This window comes from Trachypithecus francoisi, unplaced genomic scaffold (genome assembly GCF_009764315.1).
Source record: "Trachypithecus francoisi isolate TF-2019V2 unplaced genomic scaffold, Tfra_2.0 Lachesis_group5, whole genome shotgun sequence".
NCBI classification, from domain to species: domain Eukaryota; kingdom Metazoa; phylum Chordata; class Mammalia; order Primates; family Cercopithecidae; genus Trachypithecus; species Trachypithecus francoisi.
In genome coordinates, this window is record NW_022681470.1 from 138,624,325 (window position 1) to 138,644,728 (window position 20,404).

The window sequence follows — 20,404 nt, forward strand, 5'->3', positions numbered from 1 at the left end:
GGGCAGCATAGCGAGACTCCTGTCGCTACAAAGAAAAATAAAAAAAAAATCAGCTGGCCGCGGTGACACATGCCTATAGTCCCAGCTACTCTGGGAACTGAGGTAGGAGGGCTGCTTGAGCCTGGGAGGAGGAGGCTGCAGTGAGCTGTGTTGGAGCCACTGCCCTCCAGCCTGAGTGACAGAGAGAGACCCTGTCTCAAAAAAAAAAAAAAAAAAAAAAAGCGAAACCAAAAAGTTGATATTTATGGAGCTCCTACTAAATGTCAGGTGCTGGGAACCCCACAGAAACACGTAACCCAGCAACTGGGACATCACTGGGGCCTCCATGGCGGTGGTAGTGGGCAAAGGCAGGGATGTCCAAGCTGAGATTTTTTTTGTTTGTTTTGTTTTGAGATGGAGTCTTGCTCTGTCGCCCAGGCTGGAGTGCAGTGGCGCGATCTCGGCTCGCTGCAAGCTCTGCCTCCCGGGTTCACGCCATTCTCCTGCCTCAGCCTCCCAAGTGGCTGGGACTACAGGCGCCCGCCACCACGCCCAGCTAACTTTTTGTATTTTTAGTAGAGATGGGGTTTCATCGTGTTAGCCAGGACGGTCTCAATCTCCTGACCTTGTGATCCGCCCACCTCAGCCTCCCAAAGTGCTGGGATTGCAGGCGTGAGCCACCGTGCCCGGCCTCAAGCTGAGATTTAAGGGATAAAGAAGGGTGCAGGCGGCCGGGCGCGGTGGCTCAAGCCTGTAATCCCAGCACTTTGGGAGGCCGAGACGGGCGGATCACGAGGTCAGGAGATCGAGACCATCCTGGCTAACATGGTGAAACCCCGTCTCTACTAAAAATACAAAAAACTAGCCGGGCGAGGTGGCGGGCGCCTGTAGTCCCAGCTACTCGGGAGGCTGAGGCAGGAGAATGGCGTGAACCCGGGAGGCGGAGCTTGCAGTGAGCCGAGATTGCGCCACTGCACTCCAGTCTGGGCGACAGAGCGAGACTCTGCCTCAAAAAAAAAAAAAAAAAAAAGAAGGGTGCAGGCAGATGAGGAGTGAGTGGAACAGCAGTCCAGGTGGAAGGAGCAGCATTAGGCAGCAGCGTGGCTGAAGGAGGTGGTTTTCGGCTCCTCTCTTACCGTAACGTGCACATGGACTCACTGTCCATCCACCAGTGAGTCCATCTGCCCACAGCCCACCGACTTCTCACCTCCCCTGTATCCTCACCCCTCCAGGCCTATCATCCCCGATCTGGACCAGTACAGCCCCTCCTCCCAGGTCCACCAGCCCCAGCCTCACATCCACAGCGTGTTCTCCGCACAGCAGAACAGAGGAGGCCAAAGTCCCCGCCACCTCGCTCAGCCTCTGTTTGATCAGCTGTCAGGGGCACCCCAACCACACCCAGCTGAGTCAGGGCTGGCAGTGCCCTGGAGAGAAACAGCCTCACCAGTCAGGTCTGGCAGGCACTGGGGCAGGTACTGGGCTTGAGGCGTCTGGGGTAGGGCCTTTGATCGGCGCGATCTCTGAAGCAGCGTTTCCACCAAGGCAGGACGTGGAGTCACTGAGCTCAAAGCCCCCTTAGGCTTCGACAGCGAATGGGCCCTGTCAAGTCCCTGAAATTTGCTGCTCCAGGGCTCAACCTAGCTCCTGATGTCTGGGTCTCCAGCTATGACGGATCATGAACTTCTCAGGAAGCAAACAAGGAAACTGGGGCTCAGAGAAGTTGAGCAATTTATCCTGGGCCACACAGCCAGGTCCGATGGAGACCCAGTGAGATTTTAGAGACAACCGCTTTGGGGTCAGGCTCCCTGGATCCAAATCTTGAATCTGATACTGATTCACTAGGCTACGATGTTAGGGCGAGTCCCCTCTCCGGGTGTTCCTCAGATCCCCTCTCTGGGTGTTCCTTATCTGTAAAAGGAGGCTAATGGCAGCACCCATATATGGGAAAGGGAACAGGACATGCAAAGGTCCTCGGGTGGAGCTGTGTCCTGGTGTTTAGAGGAGCATCCAGGAGGCAGGGGCGGCTGGAGTGGAGTGAATGAGGGAAAGAAAAGGAGGAGGCAAGCCAGGGAGGTGACAGGGCTGATCATGCTGGGCCTTGTGGGTTGTGGGAGGACTTTGGTTTTGTTTGTTGGTTGTTTTAGTTGTTGTTGTTGTTCTGAGACAGAGTCTCACTCTTTCGCCCAGGCTGGAGTGCAGTGGCACAATCTCAGCTCACTGCAACCTCCGGCTCCTGGGTTCAAACGATTCTCCTGCCTCAGCCTCCCCAGTAGCTGGAGTTACAGGCTCCCACCACCACGCCTGGCTATTTTTTGTATTTTTAGTAGAGATGGGGTTTCACCATGTTGGCCAGGCTGGTCTTGAACTCCTGACCTCAAGTGATCCACCCGCCTCGGCCTCCCAAAGTGCTGGGATTACAGTGAGGCACTGCCCCCACAAAGCCAAGTTGTGGGAGGACTTTGGCTTTTACCCTGAGTGAGGTGGGAGCCATGGAAGGTTCTGAACGGAGGAAGGACCTGATGTCATGCAGGTGTTCGCAGGCTCTTCCTGGCCACTGATGCAGGAACAAGCTGGCGGGAGGACGAGAAAAGAAGCTGGGAGACCGAATATAAAGGGGGCTGGATTGGAACTAGGCTAAGAAATGTGCAAATCTTTGCTTATCTGCATGTTTCCTGCCCAGCCTAGCTCCCAGCAGCCTGAGAGGCAAGGCGAGGACACTGGGTAGGGCACAGCGGGGAGTGATGAGTGGAGCTCCACCTGGCCAAAGGGGCTGGACCACTGCAGGCAGGCACGTGGGCTGTGTGCACATGTGACATGCCAGGCTGTGAGCAGCCCTACTGCAGCCCGACTAGCAGGATGCTATCCTGGGTCTGAGTGGCAGGCTTTGGGGGTTCCCCTACAATCCAGGCCTCCTTCCTGTGGGTTCAAGGTCTGACATGGATTCACTGGGCAGCAAGGCAAGAAACCGTGTCTCAGGGGTGCATGGTGACTCAGGGTGGGCGCGGTGGCTCATGCCTGTAATCCCAACACTTTGGGAAGCTGAGGCAGGTGGATCACCTGAGGTGAGGAGTTCCAGACCAGCCTGACCAAGATGATGAAACCCCATCTCTACTAAAAATACAAAAAATTAGCCGGGTATGATGGTGGGTGCCTGTAATGCCAGCTACTCAGGAGGCTGAGACAGGAGAATCACTTGAACCTGGGAGGCAGAGGTTGCAGTGAGCCGAGATTGTGCCATTGCACTCCAGCCTGGGCAACAAGAGCGAAACTCCATCTCAAATAAATAAATAAATAATAGAGGATAAAATGCCAGCAACCCATAGATGGGAATGAGAACAGCACATGCAAAGGCCCTGAGGCAGAGTCACAGCCTTGTATGATTCAACCTCAAATTCTTCCTGGGGCATTTGCTGACCAGGGAAAGAAGGACTGTCCAGGAGGAAGGACCTGCCGGTGCAGCGGCATGCAGGTGAGAAAGGGGTGAGCCCCTCCAGAGGGGGGTGTGGGCTGGAGAATTCCCTAAAAATGCTGCAGCGGTGCTGGGAGACAGGCCAGTGGGGAGAGATTTGAGACCATAGATTAACCAAGACATCCCCACCTCTTCCTCTTGGTGGAGGCGCCCCGGCAAGTCTAGACTCCCAAACTGGCTCACTCATGTCCCACCGCTTGGACCTGGGGCACATCTTCGGGCACCCCAGTGCCTGGCCAGGCTCCTCTGCCTCCCATGCTCTAGACTGGGAGCACAGACAATGCAGGTGCCGGAGATCCCTGTGAGTCACCCCGAGCAAGCACCTGAACACCTCTGTGCCTCAGTTTACTCATCTGCAAAATGGAGGAAAACAATCATTTCTTCTGCATGTGTGAATTGCAGGGCCAGGCTCAATGACATCTTAGCAATTACACTTTTTGAGACAGGGTCTTGCTCTGTCACCCAGGCTGGATTGCAGTGGCACAATCACAGCTCACTGCAGCCTTGACTTCCCAGGCTCAAGCGATCCTCCTCCCTCGGCCTCCCGAGTAGCCGGGATTACAGACACACACCACCATGCCTGGATAATTTTTGTATTTTTTGTGGACACGGGGTCTCATTATGTTGCCCAGGCTGGTCTCCAACTCCTGGGCTCAAAAAATCCTCCTGCCTTGGCCTCCCAAAGTGTTGGGATTACAGGCGTTAGCCATCATGCACGGCCACGATTATACTTACAGGTATGACAGGTACACTTATTAGATAAGTGAACATCGTTATTGTTTTCCCGCCAGGAGTCAGAGGGCAGAAAGAGCGCCCCTCCCAAACCCTGGAAATCTGGGGCCTACCCAGCCTGGGTCCCAGCTCCTCCCCTCCCTTCCTCCCTCCTTAGCCTCAGTTTCCCCAGCCCTGCTCCTGGAGTGGGAAGATTCCCCTCACTAAACCCCGGGAGCCTGGGGTCCACCTAGCCTGGGTCTCAGCTCCTCCCTTCCCTCCCTCCCGCCTCAGGCTCAGTTTCTCCAACCCAGCACCCAGGGTGGAAAGAGCGCCCCCGCCAGCCCGGGAGTCTGGGGCACCCCCAGTCTGGCTCCCAGCGCCTCCTTTCCCTAACTTCCCTCCTCAGCCTCAGTTTCCCCAGCCCTTCTCCTAGGGTAGAAAGAGCGTCCCCCGAGCCCGGGAGTCTGGGCCCACCCATCCTGGATCCCGGGGCCTCCTCTCCGTCCCCAGCCTCAGTTTCCCCAGCCCCCAGGACTCCAGGCGACCCCTCCGGCCGGCAGGGGCAGCACGGAGCGGCCCAGGCCACCCGGAAGGGCCCCGCCCCCGTGCCGGCCCCGCCCCGCCCTGGCTGCCCAGAACCGGCAGGCGGCAGCGGCGGCGGCGGGGCCGGGACGCGGGGCGGCGGCGGCGGCGGGACGCGGGGACCATGGCTGCCGCCGAGCGCCGCGCCTTCGCGCACAAGATCAACAGGTAGCGTGGCCGTGGGGCCCCCTCCCACCTCCCCCACGTGGCCCGGCCCCGCCCCGGGGCGGTGTGACGCTCCCCGCCGGGGCGCCCCCAATTCAACCCCTTTCCGCCTCGGCCCGCGTCCCGCCCGCTTCCTCCGGCAGGGGCTGGGAGCGGGAGTAGGCGGGGAGGCCCGCGGGGGTCCCGGCGGGGGTCCCAGATGGGACTTGCGTCGGGGCTGGGAGCGCGATGGCGGCTGCAGTTCTGCCTCCGTGACGCGCGGGGGGTGTGTCCGGAGGGCTTCGCGGAGGAGGTGGCGCGGGGATGCGGGTGCTGGGCGCCCCCTGAACTCCCTGCGCGCCCCGTCCGCCTCTCTTGGCCCCTCACTGTCCCCGCGCCCTCGGAGATCGGGGTGGGCCGGACTTTCTGTTCCCTCCTCAGTGCCTGGTTTGGGGCAGGGAGGCTCCAGGCTCAGAGATTTGGGGACAGAGATGGGCTCCTTGGTGGCGTTTGAAACCCCTCGAGGAGTTTCCCGTGCCCTTCCCCCTCCAGGGTCCGGTGCCCAGCTGTCGGGGGGGAAAGGGGACAGCTGTGGGCGCTCCCCCACCTTCTGCTTCAGGCTCTCCCAGCACGGGCTGGACCGCACTGGGGATGGATGGGTGATTGAATGGAGGGAGTGGGGGCTGGGGACAGAACCAGCTGGTGGGCAGACGGGGGAGGGGACAGGCCCCAGGCGCTGAGGGATCCATTTCCGTGGCCACTGGGGATTGTGAGAGTCCCAGCCTGGGAGGGGGATATCAGACTCTCTGGGGCTGAAAAGCCTCGCCCCCAGTTGGCGGGGGCAGGTCTTTGCGACAAGGGTGCGTTCAGAAACTAAGGTATCCTCTCCGCGGGGGACCTGTCCTGTCTGCCCCCAGGTGAAAGAGCTGCCCTGTGGGTTGGGCCCTGGTCTTCTGGAGATAAAAGATCCCCCTCTTGGGATATAGTAGCAGAGAGAGACCAGAAGCCTGATCAAGTAGATTACCTGTCAGTGACAAGTGCTGTGGGGACAAGAAGAGAGGGAAGGGGGATGGGTGGGTGGGGGCTGCTTGAGATGCAGGAGGTGGGTCAGGAAGGCCTGGATGAGCAGGTGCCTTTGAGTAAAAACCTCAAGGAGATGAGGGAGGGATCCACACCTGTTTGTGGGGGAAGAGTGGGAAGGGTTTGTGCAAAGGCCCTGAGGCAGGAACAGAGAGCTGGAGGGGGACAGTAGTAGTAGAATGTACAGGGTCTTGTGGGCTGTGCAAGGGACTTTGACTTTTGACCCCAAGTGAGGTGGGAGCCATGGGGAGTTCTCAGAAGAGGAGGGAAGAGACCTGGTGGCTGAGGCATAATGGCTGGGCAATTTTTATGTTCTATCATTATCTTTGTAAATTGGCATTCTGTCTTAGACCTTTGGTGTCTTTGAGGATGCAAATATTATGGCTGTCTGTTTCTTTTTCTTTTCCTTTTCTTTTTCTTTTTCTTTTTTTTTTTGAGACAGAGTCTTGCTCTGTCACCCAGGCTGGAGTGCAGTGGCACAATCTCAGCTCACTGCAAACTCTGCCTCCCGGGTTCAAGTGATTCTTGTGTCTCAGCTTCGTAAGTAGCTAGGATTACAGGCGCCTGCCACTACACCCAGCTAATTTTTGAATTTTTAGTAGATTGGTTGTTTCACCATGTTGGCCAGGCTGGTCACAAACTCCTGACGTCAGGTGATCTGGCCACCTCCCAAAGTGCTGGGATTACAGGTGTGAGCCACTGCGCCCAGGCTTTTTTTTTTTTTTTTTTTTTTTTATAATACAGGCTGTCATCCAGGCTGGAGTGCAGTGATGATACCTTGGCTCACTGCAACCTCAACGTCCCAGGCTCAAGTGATCCTCCTGCCTCAGCCTCCCAAGTAACTGGGACTACAGGTGTATGCCGCAACACTCGGCTAACTTTTTAACCTTTTGTAGAAATGGGATCTCACTATCTTGCCCAGGCTGGCCTCAAACTCCTGGGCTCAAGTGATGCTCCTGCCTCAGCCTCCCAAATGCTGGGATTACAGGCATGAGCCATTGCGCCCAGCCTGCTGTCTGTTTCTTTGCATTTTGGTCTGTATGTCCAAAATTTGGTCTGTATGTCCAAAATAGCTGGGCATGGTGGTGGGTGCCTGTAATCCCAGCTACTCGGGAGGCTGAGGCAGGAGAATCGCTTGAATCTGGGACGTGGAGGTTGCAGTGAGCTGAGATCGCGCTACTGCACTCCAGCTTGGACGACAGAGACTCCATCTCAAGAAAAGAAAAAAAATAAATAAAAAGAGAGGGAGAGAGAAAGAAAAGTGGAAATTTCAAAGAATAATTAGAAAGGAAAGGGCAGGGAAATGGCCACTTGGTCAATTTCCTATGGGGACCATCTCCACCTTCCTGGCTCCCTCCCCCATGCCAGCAGCCCTACCTGATCTGGCCTGTTTTAGGTTGTCACATAAACTAAATCATGGGATGTTGCATCCACATGCCCAACTTTGTTCACTCAGCATCATGTCAGGAAGGCTCAGCTGGGCCATTGCCTGCAATACTTTTTCATTGCTGAGTAGTATTCCCCTGCCTCAGGCATTTATTTCCCCATCTTTGGTCAATGAACATGTGAGTTTCACTTTGGAGCTGTCATGATCAGAGGTGTCAACATTCTTGGCCATGTGTTTCCTTCTGAGTATCTACACCTTGGAGTGGAATTGCTGGATTGGCATATTTTCAACCTTGCTTAATAATCACAGATGATTTTTTCTGTGTGTGTGTGTGTGTATACATTTGTGTTTATTAGAAATGGGGTCTCGCTATGTTGCCCAAGCTGGTCTTGAACTCCTGGCCTCATGTGATCCTCCCATCTCAGCCTCCCAAAATGCTGGGAATGTAGACATGAACCACCACACCTGGCTTATAGATGGATTTTTTTTTTTTTTTTTTCTTTGAGACAGAATCTCATTCTGTTGCCTAGGCTGGAGTACAGTGGAGCAATCTTGGCTCACTGCAACCTCTACCTCCTGGGTTCAAGTGATTCTTTTGCCTCAGCCTCTCGAGTAGCTAGGATTACCAGCATGTGCCACCATGCCTGGCTAATTTTTGTATTTTTAGTAGAGATGGGATTTCACCATGTTGGCCAGGCTGGTCTCGAACTCCTTACCTCAGATGATCTGCCCGCCTCGGCCTCCCAAAGTGCTGGGATTACAGGCATAAGCCACGGTGCCCACCTTTTTTTTTTTGTAAGAGACAGTGTCTCTGTAGCCCAGGCTGGAATGCACTGGTGCAATCACTGCAGCCTCAAACTCCTGAGCTCAAGCGATCCTCCCGCCTTGGCCTCCCAAAGCACTAGGATTACAAGTGCGAGCCACCATGCCTGACTCTCATGGTTGTCATCTATATCTCACCTTGGTGTAAAAACAGGGTCAGAGGCCGGGCACAGTGGTTCACACCTGTAATCCCAGCATTTTGGGAGACTGAGGCAGGAAGATCATGGGAAGTCAGGAGTTTGAGACCAGCCTAGGCAACGTAGTGAGACCCCATTTCTACAAAAAAAAAAAAAAAAAAAAAATTTTAATTAGCCAAGCATGGTGGTATGCACCGGTTGTCCCAGCTATTCAGGAGGCTGAGGCTGGAGGATTGCTTGAACACAGGAGGTTGAGGCTGCAGTGAGCCGTGATTGCACCACTGCACTCCAGCCTGGGCGACAGTAAGACCTGTCTCAAAAAAACACACACACAAAAAAACAAAAACAGGCTGGACACAGTGGCTCACGCCTGTAATTCCAGGACTTTGGGAGGCTGAGGCGGGTGGGTCACCAGAGGTCAGGAGTTCGAGACCAGCCTGGCCAAGATGGTGAAACCCCATCTCTACTAAAAATACAAAAAATTAGCCAGACATGGTGGCAAGCGCCCCTAATCCCAGCTACTCAGGAGGCTGAGGCAGGAGAATCGCTTGAACCCAGGAGGTGGAGCCGAGATCACGCCACTGCACTTCAGCCTGGACAATAAGAGCAAAACTCTGTCTCAAATAAATAAATAAATTTAAAAAAATAAAAACAAAAAACAAAACAGGGTTGGAAATTCCAGCTGCCTAGGATTGTCTTTGAAGACAGCCTGGTGGCAGCAAGCCCTAATTGACCACTTACTTTGTGCAAAGCCTTACACTCAGAACAGCTCGAGAAGGTGGGCAGTGGCCGGAGCCCTGAGGCTGAGAGATTGATGGTCACTCATCCATGCTCAACGGCTTCGTGCAGAGTCCTGTGATGCAGTCAGCTGGCTCTGTGGCCGTGGTGTTGCAGGCCCGGCGTTTTCCCACTGCAGGGGCCTCTCTCCAAGGCCAAGGGGAAAATGAAGCTGGAGGCCCAGCCGTCCTTCCTCCTCTCTCCCTCCTCTGGAGCAGCAGCTGCAGAACAGCTGGGACCAGGGTACAGCTCTGTCCCCTGTCTCAGCATCTTTTGTAAATTATCCCCCAGCCCCTGTATGCCCAGGGTTCTGGAGGCAGCAGCCCGACTTTGAGAATTTCAAGACAAAAGCCCTAATTTTTCACATCCTTTGAATGCCCCACAAGTGCCTTTCTCAACCCCCCAGTCAGTAGAAGCAAGAATCCAAGACTGTTAAGAATAAAAATAGATTGAATATGGGGATGGAGGAGGGCAACCGGGGTCTCAAACTAGAGACCTCCACGTTGTATGAAGGTCATGATCAAGTTTTGGTTTTGACCCATATGATTTTTTTTTTTCCTTTTTTGGGGCAGAGGCTCACTCTGTTGCCCAGGCTGGAATGTAGTGGTGCAATCTTGGCTCACTGCAACCTCCACCTCCTAGATTCGAGTGATTCTTATGCCTCAGCCACCCAAGTAGCTGGGATTACAGGTGTGTGCCACCACATCCAGTTAACTTTTGTATTTTTAGTAGAGATGGGGTTTCACCATGTTGGCCAGGCTGATCTCAAATGACTAACCTCAGGTGATCCACCCACCTCGGCCTCCCAAAGAGCTGGGATTACAGGTGTGCTCCACCTCACCCGGTTAAATTTTTTGTTTTGTTTTGAGACAGGGTCTTGCTCTGTCATTCAGGCTGGAGTCCAGTGGCACAACAATCACAGCTCACTGCAGCCTCTACCTCCCAGGCTCAAGTGATCCTCCTGCCTCAGCCTCCTGAGTAGCTAATTTTTAAATTTTTTGTAGAAATGGGGTCTCCCTACAACTTTGTCCCCACCTGGGGAGGCTTGTTGATAACCCAGCTCTTTGGTGAGCGCTAGGTCTGTGAGTGGCTGAGAGATACTTGTATTTACTTTTTTTTTTTTTTTGAGACGGAGTCTCGCTCTGTCGCCCAGGCTGGAGTACAGTGGCGCGATCTCGGCTCACTGCAAGCTCCGCCTCCCGGGTTCACGCCATTCTCCTGCCTCAGCCTCCCGAGTAGCTGGGACTACAGGCGCCCGCCACCACGCCCGGCTAGTTTTTTGTATTTTTTAGTAGAGACAGGGTTTCACCGTGTTAGCCAGGATGGTCTCGATCTCCTGACCTCGTGATCCGCCCGTCTCGGCCTCCCAAAGTGCTGGGATTACAGGCTTGAGCCACCGCGCCCGGCCACGTGTATTTACTTTTAATGTTGTTCAGGGTTCAGTTTACTCAGTGGCATGCCCAGGCTGGTCTTGAACTCCTGGCCTCAAGTGATCCTCCTGCTTCAGCCTCCCAGAGAATTTGGGATTAGCGGTGTGAGCCACTGTGCCTGGCTGAGCACAACTTTTTATTATAAAAATTTACTGGCCAGTAATTTTTGAGACAAAGTCTTGCTCTGTCGCCCAGGTTGGGGTACAGTGGCACAATCTCGGCTCACTGCAACCTGCGCCTCCCGGGTTCAAGCGATTATCCTGCCTCAGCCTCCCGAGTATTAGCTGGGACTATAGGCGTCCAGCTAATTTTTGTATTTTTAGTAGAGATGGGGTTTCCCCCTGTTGGCCAGGCCCGTCTTGAACTTCTGACCTCAGGCGATCCACCCGCCTCAGCCTCTCAAAGTGTTGGGATTACAGGTGTGAACCATCACACCCGGCTGTCCTCCCTGATTTTGAAGGCCTGCTCAGATCCAGGTGGCCCAGGAAGGCCCCAGGGCCCACCTTGGTGGCACGGGGTTACTTAAAAGGCCTCCCAGTTCTGGGCCCCCCCGCCAGGTTGACCTCTGACATAATGGCCTCATCTCAGGATCTCTGTGACTTCAGGCCAGGCCCCAGGCTCCGCTCTCCCCAGCAGCCCTGTGAAGTCAGGGCATCAGCTGCACATGGGTAAACTGAGGCTCAGAGATGGAAATGACTTATCCAGGCCCCAAAGCAAGGATGGGAAGGGATGTATGTTCTGGATGGGGTCCCGGGGCAGAGCTGGGTGTGTTGGGGAACAGCAGGGTGGACAGAGGTCCCCCAGATGAGGGAGCAGAGGCCAGGGACCTGTGGGCCTCCCTCCAGACCTGGAAGGCCACAGGCCCAGCTGGGAGGGGAAGGAGAGTCCGTGATGGCTTTAAACCCCACTGATGGCAGCATTCCCCTCTCCTGATCTGTGCTTGATGGGGACGAGGTTGGGGGAACTGGGGAGCTGGGGGCTCTGAAAGCCTCAGCACTCCTGGTTCTCTTGGCCCTTGGCCTATTTATTCCATTCCACAATTTGAATTTTCCTCATAGCAGGAATCTGTCGGCCCCACTGCCTGAGTTTTCCTGTCCCCAATGGCCCCCTCCCTGTCTTTGCAGGACGGTGGCCGCAGAGGTGCGGAAGCAGGTGTCCCGCGAACGCAGTGGCTCCCCCAGCTCCAGCAGGCGCTGCAGCAGCTCCCTGGGGGTAAGTATTTGGGGGATCCACCCCCAGCCCCCTGCCTTCTCTCAGACAGAGGTAGCGGCTTCCTTGGCCTAGGTTCCATCCCACCCCCCTCCCTCCTGTGGCCTGTCCTGTGGGGAAACCGAGAGACACCCAGCAGTGTCAGGGGAAGGAGTCCCTGTCCTGGTCCTAGTGCTGTCGCCAATTCCTGTGGCCACTCTCCCTGCAGCTGCTTGTCACCCTGTGGGTGGTCCGGGGGGAGTGGCTCCCCGCTGATGTCCCCCACCTCCAGCCACCTGGACCACCCAGATGGGGATGGAGGAGGGAAGTTGGGGAGGGGAGTGGCTTTCGCCTGAGAGGGGTGGGGCCATGTTGCCCAGAGGGTTGGGAAGGGATTTAGGAATTGTGTCTTGCCTGGCCTCTGTCAACATTTCTTTCCTTCCACTGTTAGTTTCTGCCCTTCCAGGCATGGGGTGTGATTTCCTTCCTGGAGCCCCTGGAGGGAGGGGCAGGGCAGGGAATGCTGAGGTGGGGGTGGAGAGTCTGAGGTCACCATCCTCCATGGCTCCTCCGTAGCTCCAACACCCTCCATGGCTCCCACGGCCCTCCTATTTGAGTTTGAAGCCAGCACACACCCACCCCTGCCTCATGCCTCCACTCTCAGCCTCCAGGGCAGTGCGATCACAGCCACTTTGCTCCAATCCAGGTCCCACTGACGGAAGTTGTCGAGCCCCTAGACTTTGAGGATGTACTTCTGAGCCGGCCACCAGACGCTGAGCCCGGGCCCCTCAGGGACCTGGTCGAATTCCCAGCTGATGACTTGGAGCTGCTGCTGCAGCCCCGGGAATGCCGGACCACAGAGCCCGGGATCCCCAAGGATGAGTGGGTAGCCCCACACCCTCTCTGCCTGTGATTCCACTCTGTCTCTGCCGTCCACATCAACCGCCCGAGTTCAGCCCCTGGCTGGGCCGTGACCTTGCAAGCCATGCTTTTTCTCTGAGCCTCCGTCTCCCGTTGGCTGGAATAGGCAGGACAGTGCTAACCTTACAGGCTAGCAGAAGGATTCGCAGAGACCCTGCCTCTGTTTACCCTGATCTTCTTTTGCTGCAGAAAACTGGATGCTCAGGTGAGGGCTGCGGTGGAGATGTATATCGAGGACTGGGTCATCGTCCACAGAAGGTGAGTCTGACTTGGGGGCAGCTCAGGGGGTTTGGAACCCAAAAGGGCTGAGCTGATGTCTGCAGCCGGTCGTACTGCGTATCTGCCCATTGTCCCTGCAAGAGCAGGCAAACTTGTCAGGTGGAGCACGAGGAGGGTGGCTTTGTAGGTGCCGAGTAGGTGTGTCGGAACACACTGGGGAGCCCCTGGGGGGCCTCAGCCCTCCCTACCTGCCCAGCCCTGTTTCCTGCTAGGTATCAGTACCTGAGTGCAGCATACAGCCCCATCACCACGGAGACACAGCGGGAGCGACAGAAGGGCCTCCCCCGCCAGGTCTTTGAGCAGGATGCTTCTGGAGACGAGAGGTCCGGCCCTGAGGACTCGGTGAGGAATTCCCTGGCTGGGGTCACTGAAGGGGTATGTGTGGAGGCTCCAGTCTCAGGTTTTGGTCACATGTGACAGGAAATGACCCAAACAGTCTTGAGCTCAAAAGGAATTGCATCAGTCCCCATGAGTAAAAAGTTAGGGGTCATAATTATAAACATTTATTGAGTGCTTAGGGTATACTAAATATATATATATATGTGTCCTCTCCTTTCATCCTAGGAGTCAGGGCAGCCATTACACCCAGGTAAGGAAACTGAGGCACAGCAAGGTTCTTAGAGGCCTTGAGCCTATATTTTGTCAGTCAACATTTACTGGGCACTTACTGTATACCAACCGTAATTATTCCAAAGATTATTGTTGTTTTCATTATTATTATTATTTTAATTAAGTTAAGTATTTTGAGATGGAGTCTCACTCTGTCACACAGGCTGGAGTACAGTAGCACAATCTCAGCTTATTACAACCTCCACCTCCCAGGTTCAAGCAATCCTCCCACCTCAGCCTCCCGGGTTGCTGGGATTACAGGCATGGGCCACCATGCCAGCTAATTTTGTTATTATGTTTAGATGTACATAGGGAAACTGAGGCCCTTAGAGTTGGGGGTCAGAGACCCAGTGTCACAGAGCTGAGCTGAGATTTGATCCAGTGCAGGAAGGTCAGGAAGAACTCTCTCCTTCCCTGGCAACAGTGAACAAAGTCCCAGGGAAGGCTCTCATTGGCCCAGCCCAGGCCCTTGGAGCCAGTCCCTAGGGTGGGTGGATGTGTTCTGACTGGCCAGATAAGAATCACCTGAAGCCCCAAATGTGGGATAAGGAGTAGCCTCCCCCAACAATGGTAAAAATTGGGAGGCTCTCCAGACAGAAGTTTCTGGAAAGAGGGTAGGCAAAACCCCCAGATGATCCTTAGAGTGATGACCCTCAGCCCCTGACCCTCAATTTCCCCATCTCTAGAATGAGTTTGAGGACACTCTCACCAGAGTGTGGTGAGGGTGTATACAGCTGGCACTCAGTGCTTGCGCATTGTCCACTGGCAGAATGACTCCCGGTGCGGCTCAGGGTCCCCGGAAGACACCCCTCGAAGCAGTGGTGCCTCTAGCATCTTTGACCTGAGGAACCTGGCAGCTGACTCACTGCTGCCCTCGCTGCTAGAGCGGGTGGCCCCAGAAGATGTGGACCGGCGCAATGAAAGCCTCCGACGGCAGCACCGGCCCCCGGCCCTGCTTACCCTCTACCCGGCGCCTGACGAGGTGGGTGCCCCTTCCCAGATATCAGCCAACCAGCATTTAATGAGTGCCTATTGTATACTTCATGTTTATTCAATAGCTTTTATAGATGGACACCTACTATATACCTTGATAGTTAGCTAACCAGCATTTAGTGGGCACCTACTGTATATCCTATGTTTATTAAATAGCTTCTATATGTGAACACCTACTATATACCCCTATATTTATCCAACCAGCATGTATTGGGTGCCTACTGTATACCCTATGCTTATTCAATAGCTTCTAGGCCAGGCATGGTGGCTCAGGCCTGTAATCCCAGCACTTTGGGAGGCCGAGGTGGGCAGATCACTTGAGGCCAGGAGTTCAAGACCAGTCAACATGGCGAAGCCCCGTCTCTACTAAAAATACAAAAGTTAGCCAGGCATGGTGGCAGGTGCCTGTAATCCCAGCTACTCAGGAGGCTGAGGCATGAGAATCGCCAGAACCCGGGAGGCAAAGACTGCAGTGAGCCGAGATCACCGTCACTGCATTCCAGCCTGGACAACAGAGCAAAACTCTGTCTCAAAAAAAACAAAAACAAAAACAAAAAAAGTAGCTTCTGGCTGGGCGTGGTGGCTCACACCTGTAATGCCAGCACTTTGGGAGGCTGAGGCGGGTGGATCACCTGAGGTCAGGAGTTCAAGACCAGCCTGACCAACATGGTGAAACCTCATCTCTACTAAAAATACAAAAATTAACCGGGCATGGTAGTGGGCGCCTGTAATCCCAGCTACTCTGGAGGCTGAGACAGGAGAATCACTTGAACCTGGGAGGCAGAGGTTGCAGTGAGCCAAGATCTCACCACTGTATTCCAGCCTGGGCAACAGAGCGAGACTCAAAAAAAAAAAAAGATAGCTTCTGTATATGGACACCTACTATATACCTTTATAGTTAGCTAACCAGCATTTAGTGGGCACCTACTGTATCTCCTATGTTTATTCAATAGCTTTTATATGTAGACACCTACTATATACTCCTTTTTTTTTTTTTTTTTTTTTTTTTGAGACGGAGTCTCGCTCTGTCGCCCGGGCTGGTGTGCAGTGGCCGGATATCAGCTCACTGCAAGCTCCACCTCCCGGATTTACGCCATTCTCCTGCCTCAGCCTCCCGAGTAGCTGGGACTACAGGCGCCCGCCACCTTGCCCGGCTAGTTTTTTGTATTTTTTTAGTAGAGACGGGGTTTCACCGTGTTAGCCAGGATGGTCTCGATCTCCTGACCTCGTGATCCGCCCGTCTCGGCCTCCCAAAGTGCTGGGATTACAGGCTTGAGCCACCGCGCCCGCCCTATATACTCCTATATTTATCCAACCATCAACACCATAGGAAAGGTAAAAAAATATATAAAATAAATTTTTTTTTTTTGAGATGAGTCTCACTCTGTCGCCAGGCTGGAATGCAATGGCACGATCTCAGCTCACTGCAACCTCCACCTCCTGGATTCAAGCGATTCTTCTGCTTCAGCCTCCTGAGTAGCTGGGACTACAGGCATGTGCCACCATGCCCAGCTAATTTTTGTATTTTTAGTAGAGATGGGGTTTCAACATGTTGGCCAGGCTGGTCTCAAACTCCTGACTTTGTGATCCACCCGCCTCAGCCTCCCAGAGTGCTGGGATTACAGGCGTGAGCCACTGCACCTGGCCAGAAAATAAATTTTTAAAAATTATTTATCCAACAAGCATGTATTGGGTACCAACTGTATATCCCTATATTTATTCAATACATGAATGCCTACTGTATAGTTCTCTATGTAATCACCCAATATTTATTGAACACCTACCACATATGCCTATTTTTATCCAACCAACATTTATTTGGTACCTAGTATATACTCCTGTTTGTATTTAGCCATTTATTGAGTGCTTACTATATACACCCATATTTATTCAATCAGTACTTATTGGGTGCCTTATTGGGTATATATCCCTATTTCTCCAGTCAGCATTTATTGGATGCTTTCTGTATATGCTTATGTTCATCCAACCAACTTTTAGTAGGTACCTATTGTATACCTCTATAATAATTTGACTAACATGTTTGGGTACCCACTGTATTGTTGGCATTGGGGATATAGCCATGAATAGAGAGACCCAGTCCCTGCCTTCAGAGTTCACTGGTGGAGGAGAGACCTCTCTACTAGGAACTTATAACCCAGACAGAGCAGTGCCATGATGAGGTGCTGGTAATTGTCCCTCACACGGTCCTCAGTGTCCCAGCCACCATGGCTCCTTACACCAGGACATTGTGGGCACCTGAAGAGGTGCCTGCCCAGGCCTCAGGGATCAGGGAGGACTTCCTGGAGGAAGGGTTGGCTAAGCTGCAATCCCAGCTACTCCAGAGGCTGAGGCAGGAGAATCACATGAACCTGGAAGGCAGAGGTTGCAGTGAGCCAAGATCACTCCACTGCACTCCAGCATGGGCAACAGAGTGAGACTCCATCTCAAAAAAAAAAACCTTCTATACATGGACACCTACTATATACCTCTCTATAGCAGAAGTATATATGAACAGTGAGCAGACATTAGCCAGACAAGGAGGAGCGGGAGAGGATGGGCATTCCAGGCAGGGGAACGGCATGTGTAAAGGCTCAGAGGCAGGGACGGAAAGACGGTTAGTCAGGCTGGGGTAGAGCTGGTCTGAAGCTGGGCATTCCAGACCCTTCCTGGAGGATGTCCTAGCTGCTCCCCCGCAGCTCCTGCCCCCGACTCTTGGCAGGACGAAGCCGTGGAACGCTGTAGCCGCCCAGAGCCACCCCGCGAGCACTTTGGACAGAGGATCTTGGTCAAGTGTCTGTCACTTAAGTGAGTGTACCGATGTGTCCCTCTTCTTAAATGCATGAAATGACTGCATGGGTTCCGGTGGGGTACACACTACATGAGCAGTGCCATGACCGTGTGCGGCCCTGTCACCTATGTGGCCACCTATGGGCTTTTATGGGGGAAGTAAGACTTCCTTTTTCGTTATCCCAAGTCGCCAATTCTTAAGTGCCAGTTGTATGCCAGGATCAGTTCTCAGCCTTTCATGTATATGAACCCATCTAATCTTCACCACAACCTCATGAAGTGGGCAAAGGTGGGGAAACTGAGGCACAGAGTGGTAACATCATGGTGCCAAGACCATACAACTTGTGAGGCTGGAGTCTGGCGCTTGCCGGCCCTGCTGCTGGGATCCAGGGTTTGGCTGGGAGGCTTTGGGGCGGGTGCTAGTGACCCTGGGCCTGGCTCTCAGCCCCCTCCACACCAGCCCCCAGGGAGCAGCAGAAGTGCGTGGGAACAGAGTTGAACAGGATGTGGACTTGGACCTGAGCCTGGCCCTGCCTCTCCCCACCCCGAGTTCCTGCCTGGATCAGGGCAGGAAAGGGAGGCTCCATTCTGGCCTGAGGCCTGGTTGGGCCTCCTGCCCTGAACACAAGGATTGGGAACTGGCTCTGTGGGCTCATCCAGTCATTCAACAAACACTTATTGGCCGGGCGCAGTGGCTCCCACCTGTAATCCTAATACTTTGGGAAGCGAGGCGGGCGGATCACCTGAGCCCAGGAGTTTGAGACTGGCCTGGCCAACATGGCAAAACACCATCTCTACTAAAAAAAAAAAAAAAAAACAGATGTGGTGGCAGGCACCTGTAATCCCTGCTACTCAGGAGGCTGAGGCAGGAGAATCACTTGAGCCGGAGGGTGGAAGTTGCAGTGAGCTGAGATTGTGCCACTGCACTCCAGCCTCAAAAAACAAACAAAAAAACCATTTATGAAGTCCCTACTGTATACAGGACACATAACCATGGAATGACCACACAGAGCCGGGATAAGTGACACTGAAAATGCCTAGAGTCCTGGAGGAGGCTCCTGACCCAGCTTGAGGGGTAGGAGCGTGTATCTGGGACAGCTTTCCTTGCAGAGGGACGTGTACATGGAGACTCAGTGAGGAAGAGGAGCTGGCTGAATAGAGAGGATGGAAGGGATGTAACGGGGAGTGCTCAGTGTTTCAGTTTGGAGTTGCATGGTGAGCGGAGACCAGCAAGGTAGAGTAAGACAGGGAAGGACTTATGGTGGCCATTCAGGTGAGCGAGATGGGAACTCCGTGCAGCGTGACAGTGGTGGCAGATGACACCCTAGAAAGGAGAGACGGGGAAGCCCAGAAGTTGAGAATTTTAAGATGTGGGGCGCCGGGCGCGGTGGCTCAAGCCTGTAATCCCAGCACTTTGGGAGGCCGAGACGGGTGGATCACGAGGTCAGGAGATCGAGACCATCCTGGCTAACACGGTGAAACCCCGTCTCTACTAAAAAATACAAAAAACTAGCCGGGCGACGAGGCGGGCGCCTGTAGTCCCAGCTACTCGGGAGGCTGAGACAGGAGAATGGCGTGAACCCGGGAGGCGGAGCTTGCAGTGAGCTGAGAGCCGGCCACTGCACTCCAGCCTGGGCGACAGAGCGAGACTCCGTCTCAAAAAAAAAAAAAAAAAAAAAAAAAGATGTGGGGATTGTTGAGCCCCAAAGTGCCCCCATGCCAACTGAAAAAGGGCTGTGGTTGCAGGAGGAGGAACTCTGTGTGAGTTACTTACTGAGGGTGTAGGAAGGGGGAAAAAACATTTTCAGTGACGGCCGGGCACGGTGGCTCACGCCTGTAATCCCAGCACTTTGGGAGGCCAAGATGGGCGGATCACGAGGTCAGGAGATCGAGACTAGCCTGGCCAGCACGATGAAACCCCGTCTCTACTAAAAACACAAAAAATTGGCCGGGCGCAGTGGCTCACACCTATAATCCCAGCACTTTGGGAGGCCGAGGTGGACGGATCATGAGGTCAGGAGATCGAGACCACAGTGAAACCCCGTCTCTACTAAAAACACAAAAAATTAGCCGGGCGCAGTGGTGGGCACCTGTAGTCCCAGCTACTCGGGAGGCTGAGGCAGGAGAATGGCGTGAACCCGGGAGGCGGAGCTTGCAGTGAGCTGAGATCGCACCACTGCACTCCAGCCTGGGTGACACAGCAATACTCCATCTCAAAAAAGAAAAAACAAAAAGAAAATTAGCCTACTTAGGAGGCTGAAGCAAGAGAATTGCTTAAACCCAAGAGGCAGAGGTTGCAGTGAGCCAAGATCGCACCACTGCATTCCAGCCTGGGCAAAAGAGCAAGACTCTGTCTCAAAAAATACAACAAAAAAAACTTTAGCGCCTCAGTTTCCCCTTTTGCAAAATGAGATGTACCTTTTCTGCAAGCCCTTAAGTGTCGGTTCCATGTGGCCCAGTGGGAGTCAGATGCCCCCCACCTTGGGCCCCAACAGGGAGTGGGGTGTGTGGATGGCGGGAAGTATTCAGGAGAGCCCCCTCCCTCCCATTTACTTGTAGGTTTGAGATTGAAATTGAGCCCATCTTTGGAATCTTGGCTCTGTATGACGTGCGGGAGAAAAAGAAGGTAGGAGCCCCTTTTTTCTCTTTCCTCCCCTTCCTCCTCCTTGTTGGGGGGCTGTGGGCTTCCCAGAGGTAGTGACCCAGCTGCCTCTGGTGTCCCCAGATCTCAGAGAACTTCTACTTCGACCTGAACTCGGACTCCATAAAGGGGCTGCTACGGGCTCATGGCACCCACCCTGCCATCTCCACCTTGGCCCGCTCTGCCATCTTCTCCGTGACCTACCCCTCACCTGACATCTTCCTGGTCATCAAGGTGCCTGCTGGGGCTGGGCAAGGGGGTGGTAATACCGAATATCTGTCACTGGTTCAGTCCCTGCCTTCACAGAATGAGACAGATACATCACCAAGAAGGGTAATCAGGGCTGTTGCCGGGGTCACACAGGCCGGGAGGAGGTCCCTGGCCCAATTTAGGTGGGGAGAAATCACCGAGGGCTTCCAGGGAGAGGCGACAGTTGAGCTGAGAACCATAAGTGGGCAGCCTGGG

General features: G+C 54.1%; 1 protein-coding gene across 5 annotated transcripts in view; it reads left to right on the plus strand.

Moving 5' to 3' along the window:
• Window positions 1–4,784: 4,784 nt before the first annotated feature.
• DOCK6 (dedicator of cytokinesis 6) overlaps window positions 4,785–20,404 on the plus strand; it is a 63,413-nt gene continuing 47,793 nt past the window's right edge. For 3 of the 5 annotated variants that reach the window (XM_033195982.1, XM_033195985.1, XM_033195984.1), the window contains exons 1-9: window positions 4,794–4,912; window positions 11,646–11,733; window positions 12,416–12,591; window positions 12,820–12,888; window positions 13,122–13,251; window positions 14,288–14,500; window positions 17,231–17,316; window positions 19,858–19,924; window positions 20,024–20,173. In XM_033195982.1, coding sequence (XP_033051873.1) covers window positions 4,869–4,912; window positions 11,646–11,733; window positions 12,416–12,591; window positions 12,820–12,888; window positions 13,122–13,251; window positions 14,288–14,500; window positions 17,231–17,316; window positions 19,858–19,924; window positions 20,024–20,173 — 1,023 coding nt within the window. In that variant the 5' untranslated portion in view covers window positions 4,794–4,868. Of the gene's footprint in view, window positions 4,913–11,645; window positions 11,734–12,415; window positions 12,592–12,819; window positions 12,889–13,121; window positions 13,252–14,287; window positions 14,501–17,230; window positions 17,317–19,857; window positions 19,925–20,023; window positions 20,174–20,404 lie in introns of all 5 variants that reach the window. The other 2 variants (XM_033195983.1, XM_033195986.1) reach the window with 1 other exon arrangement.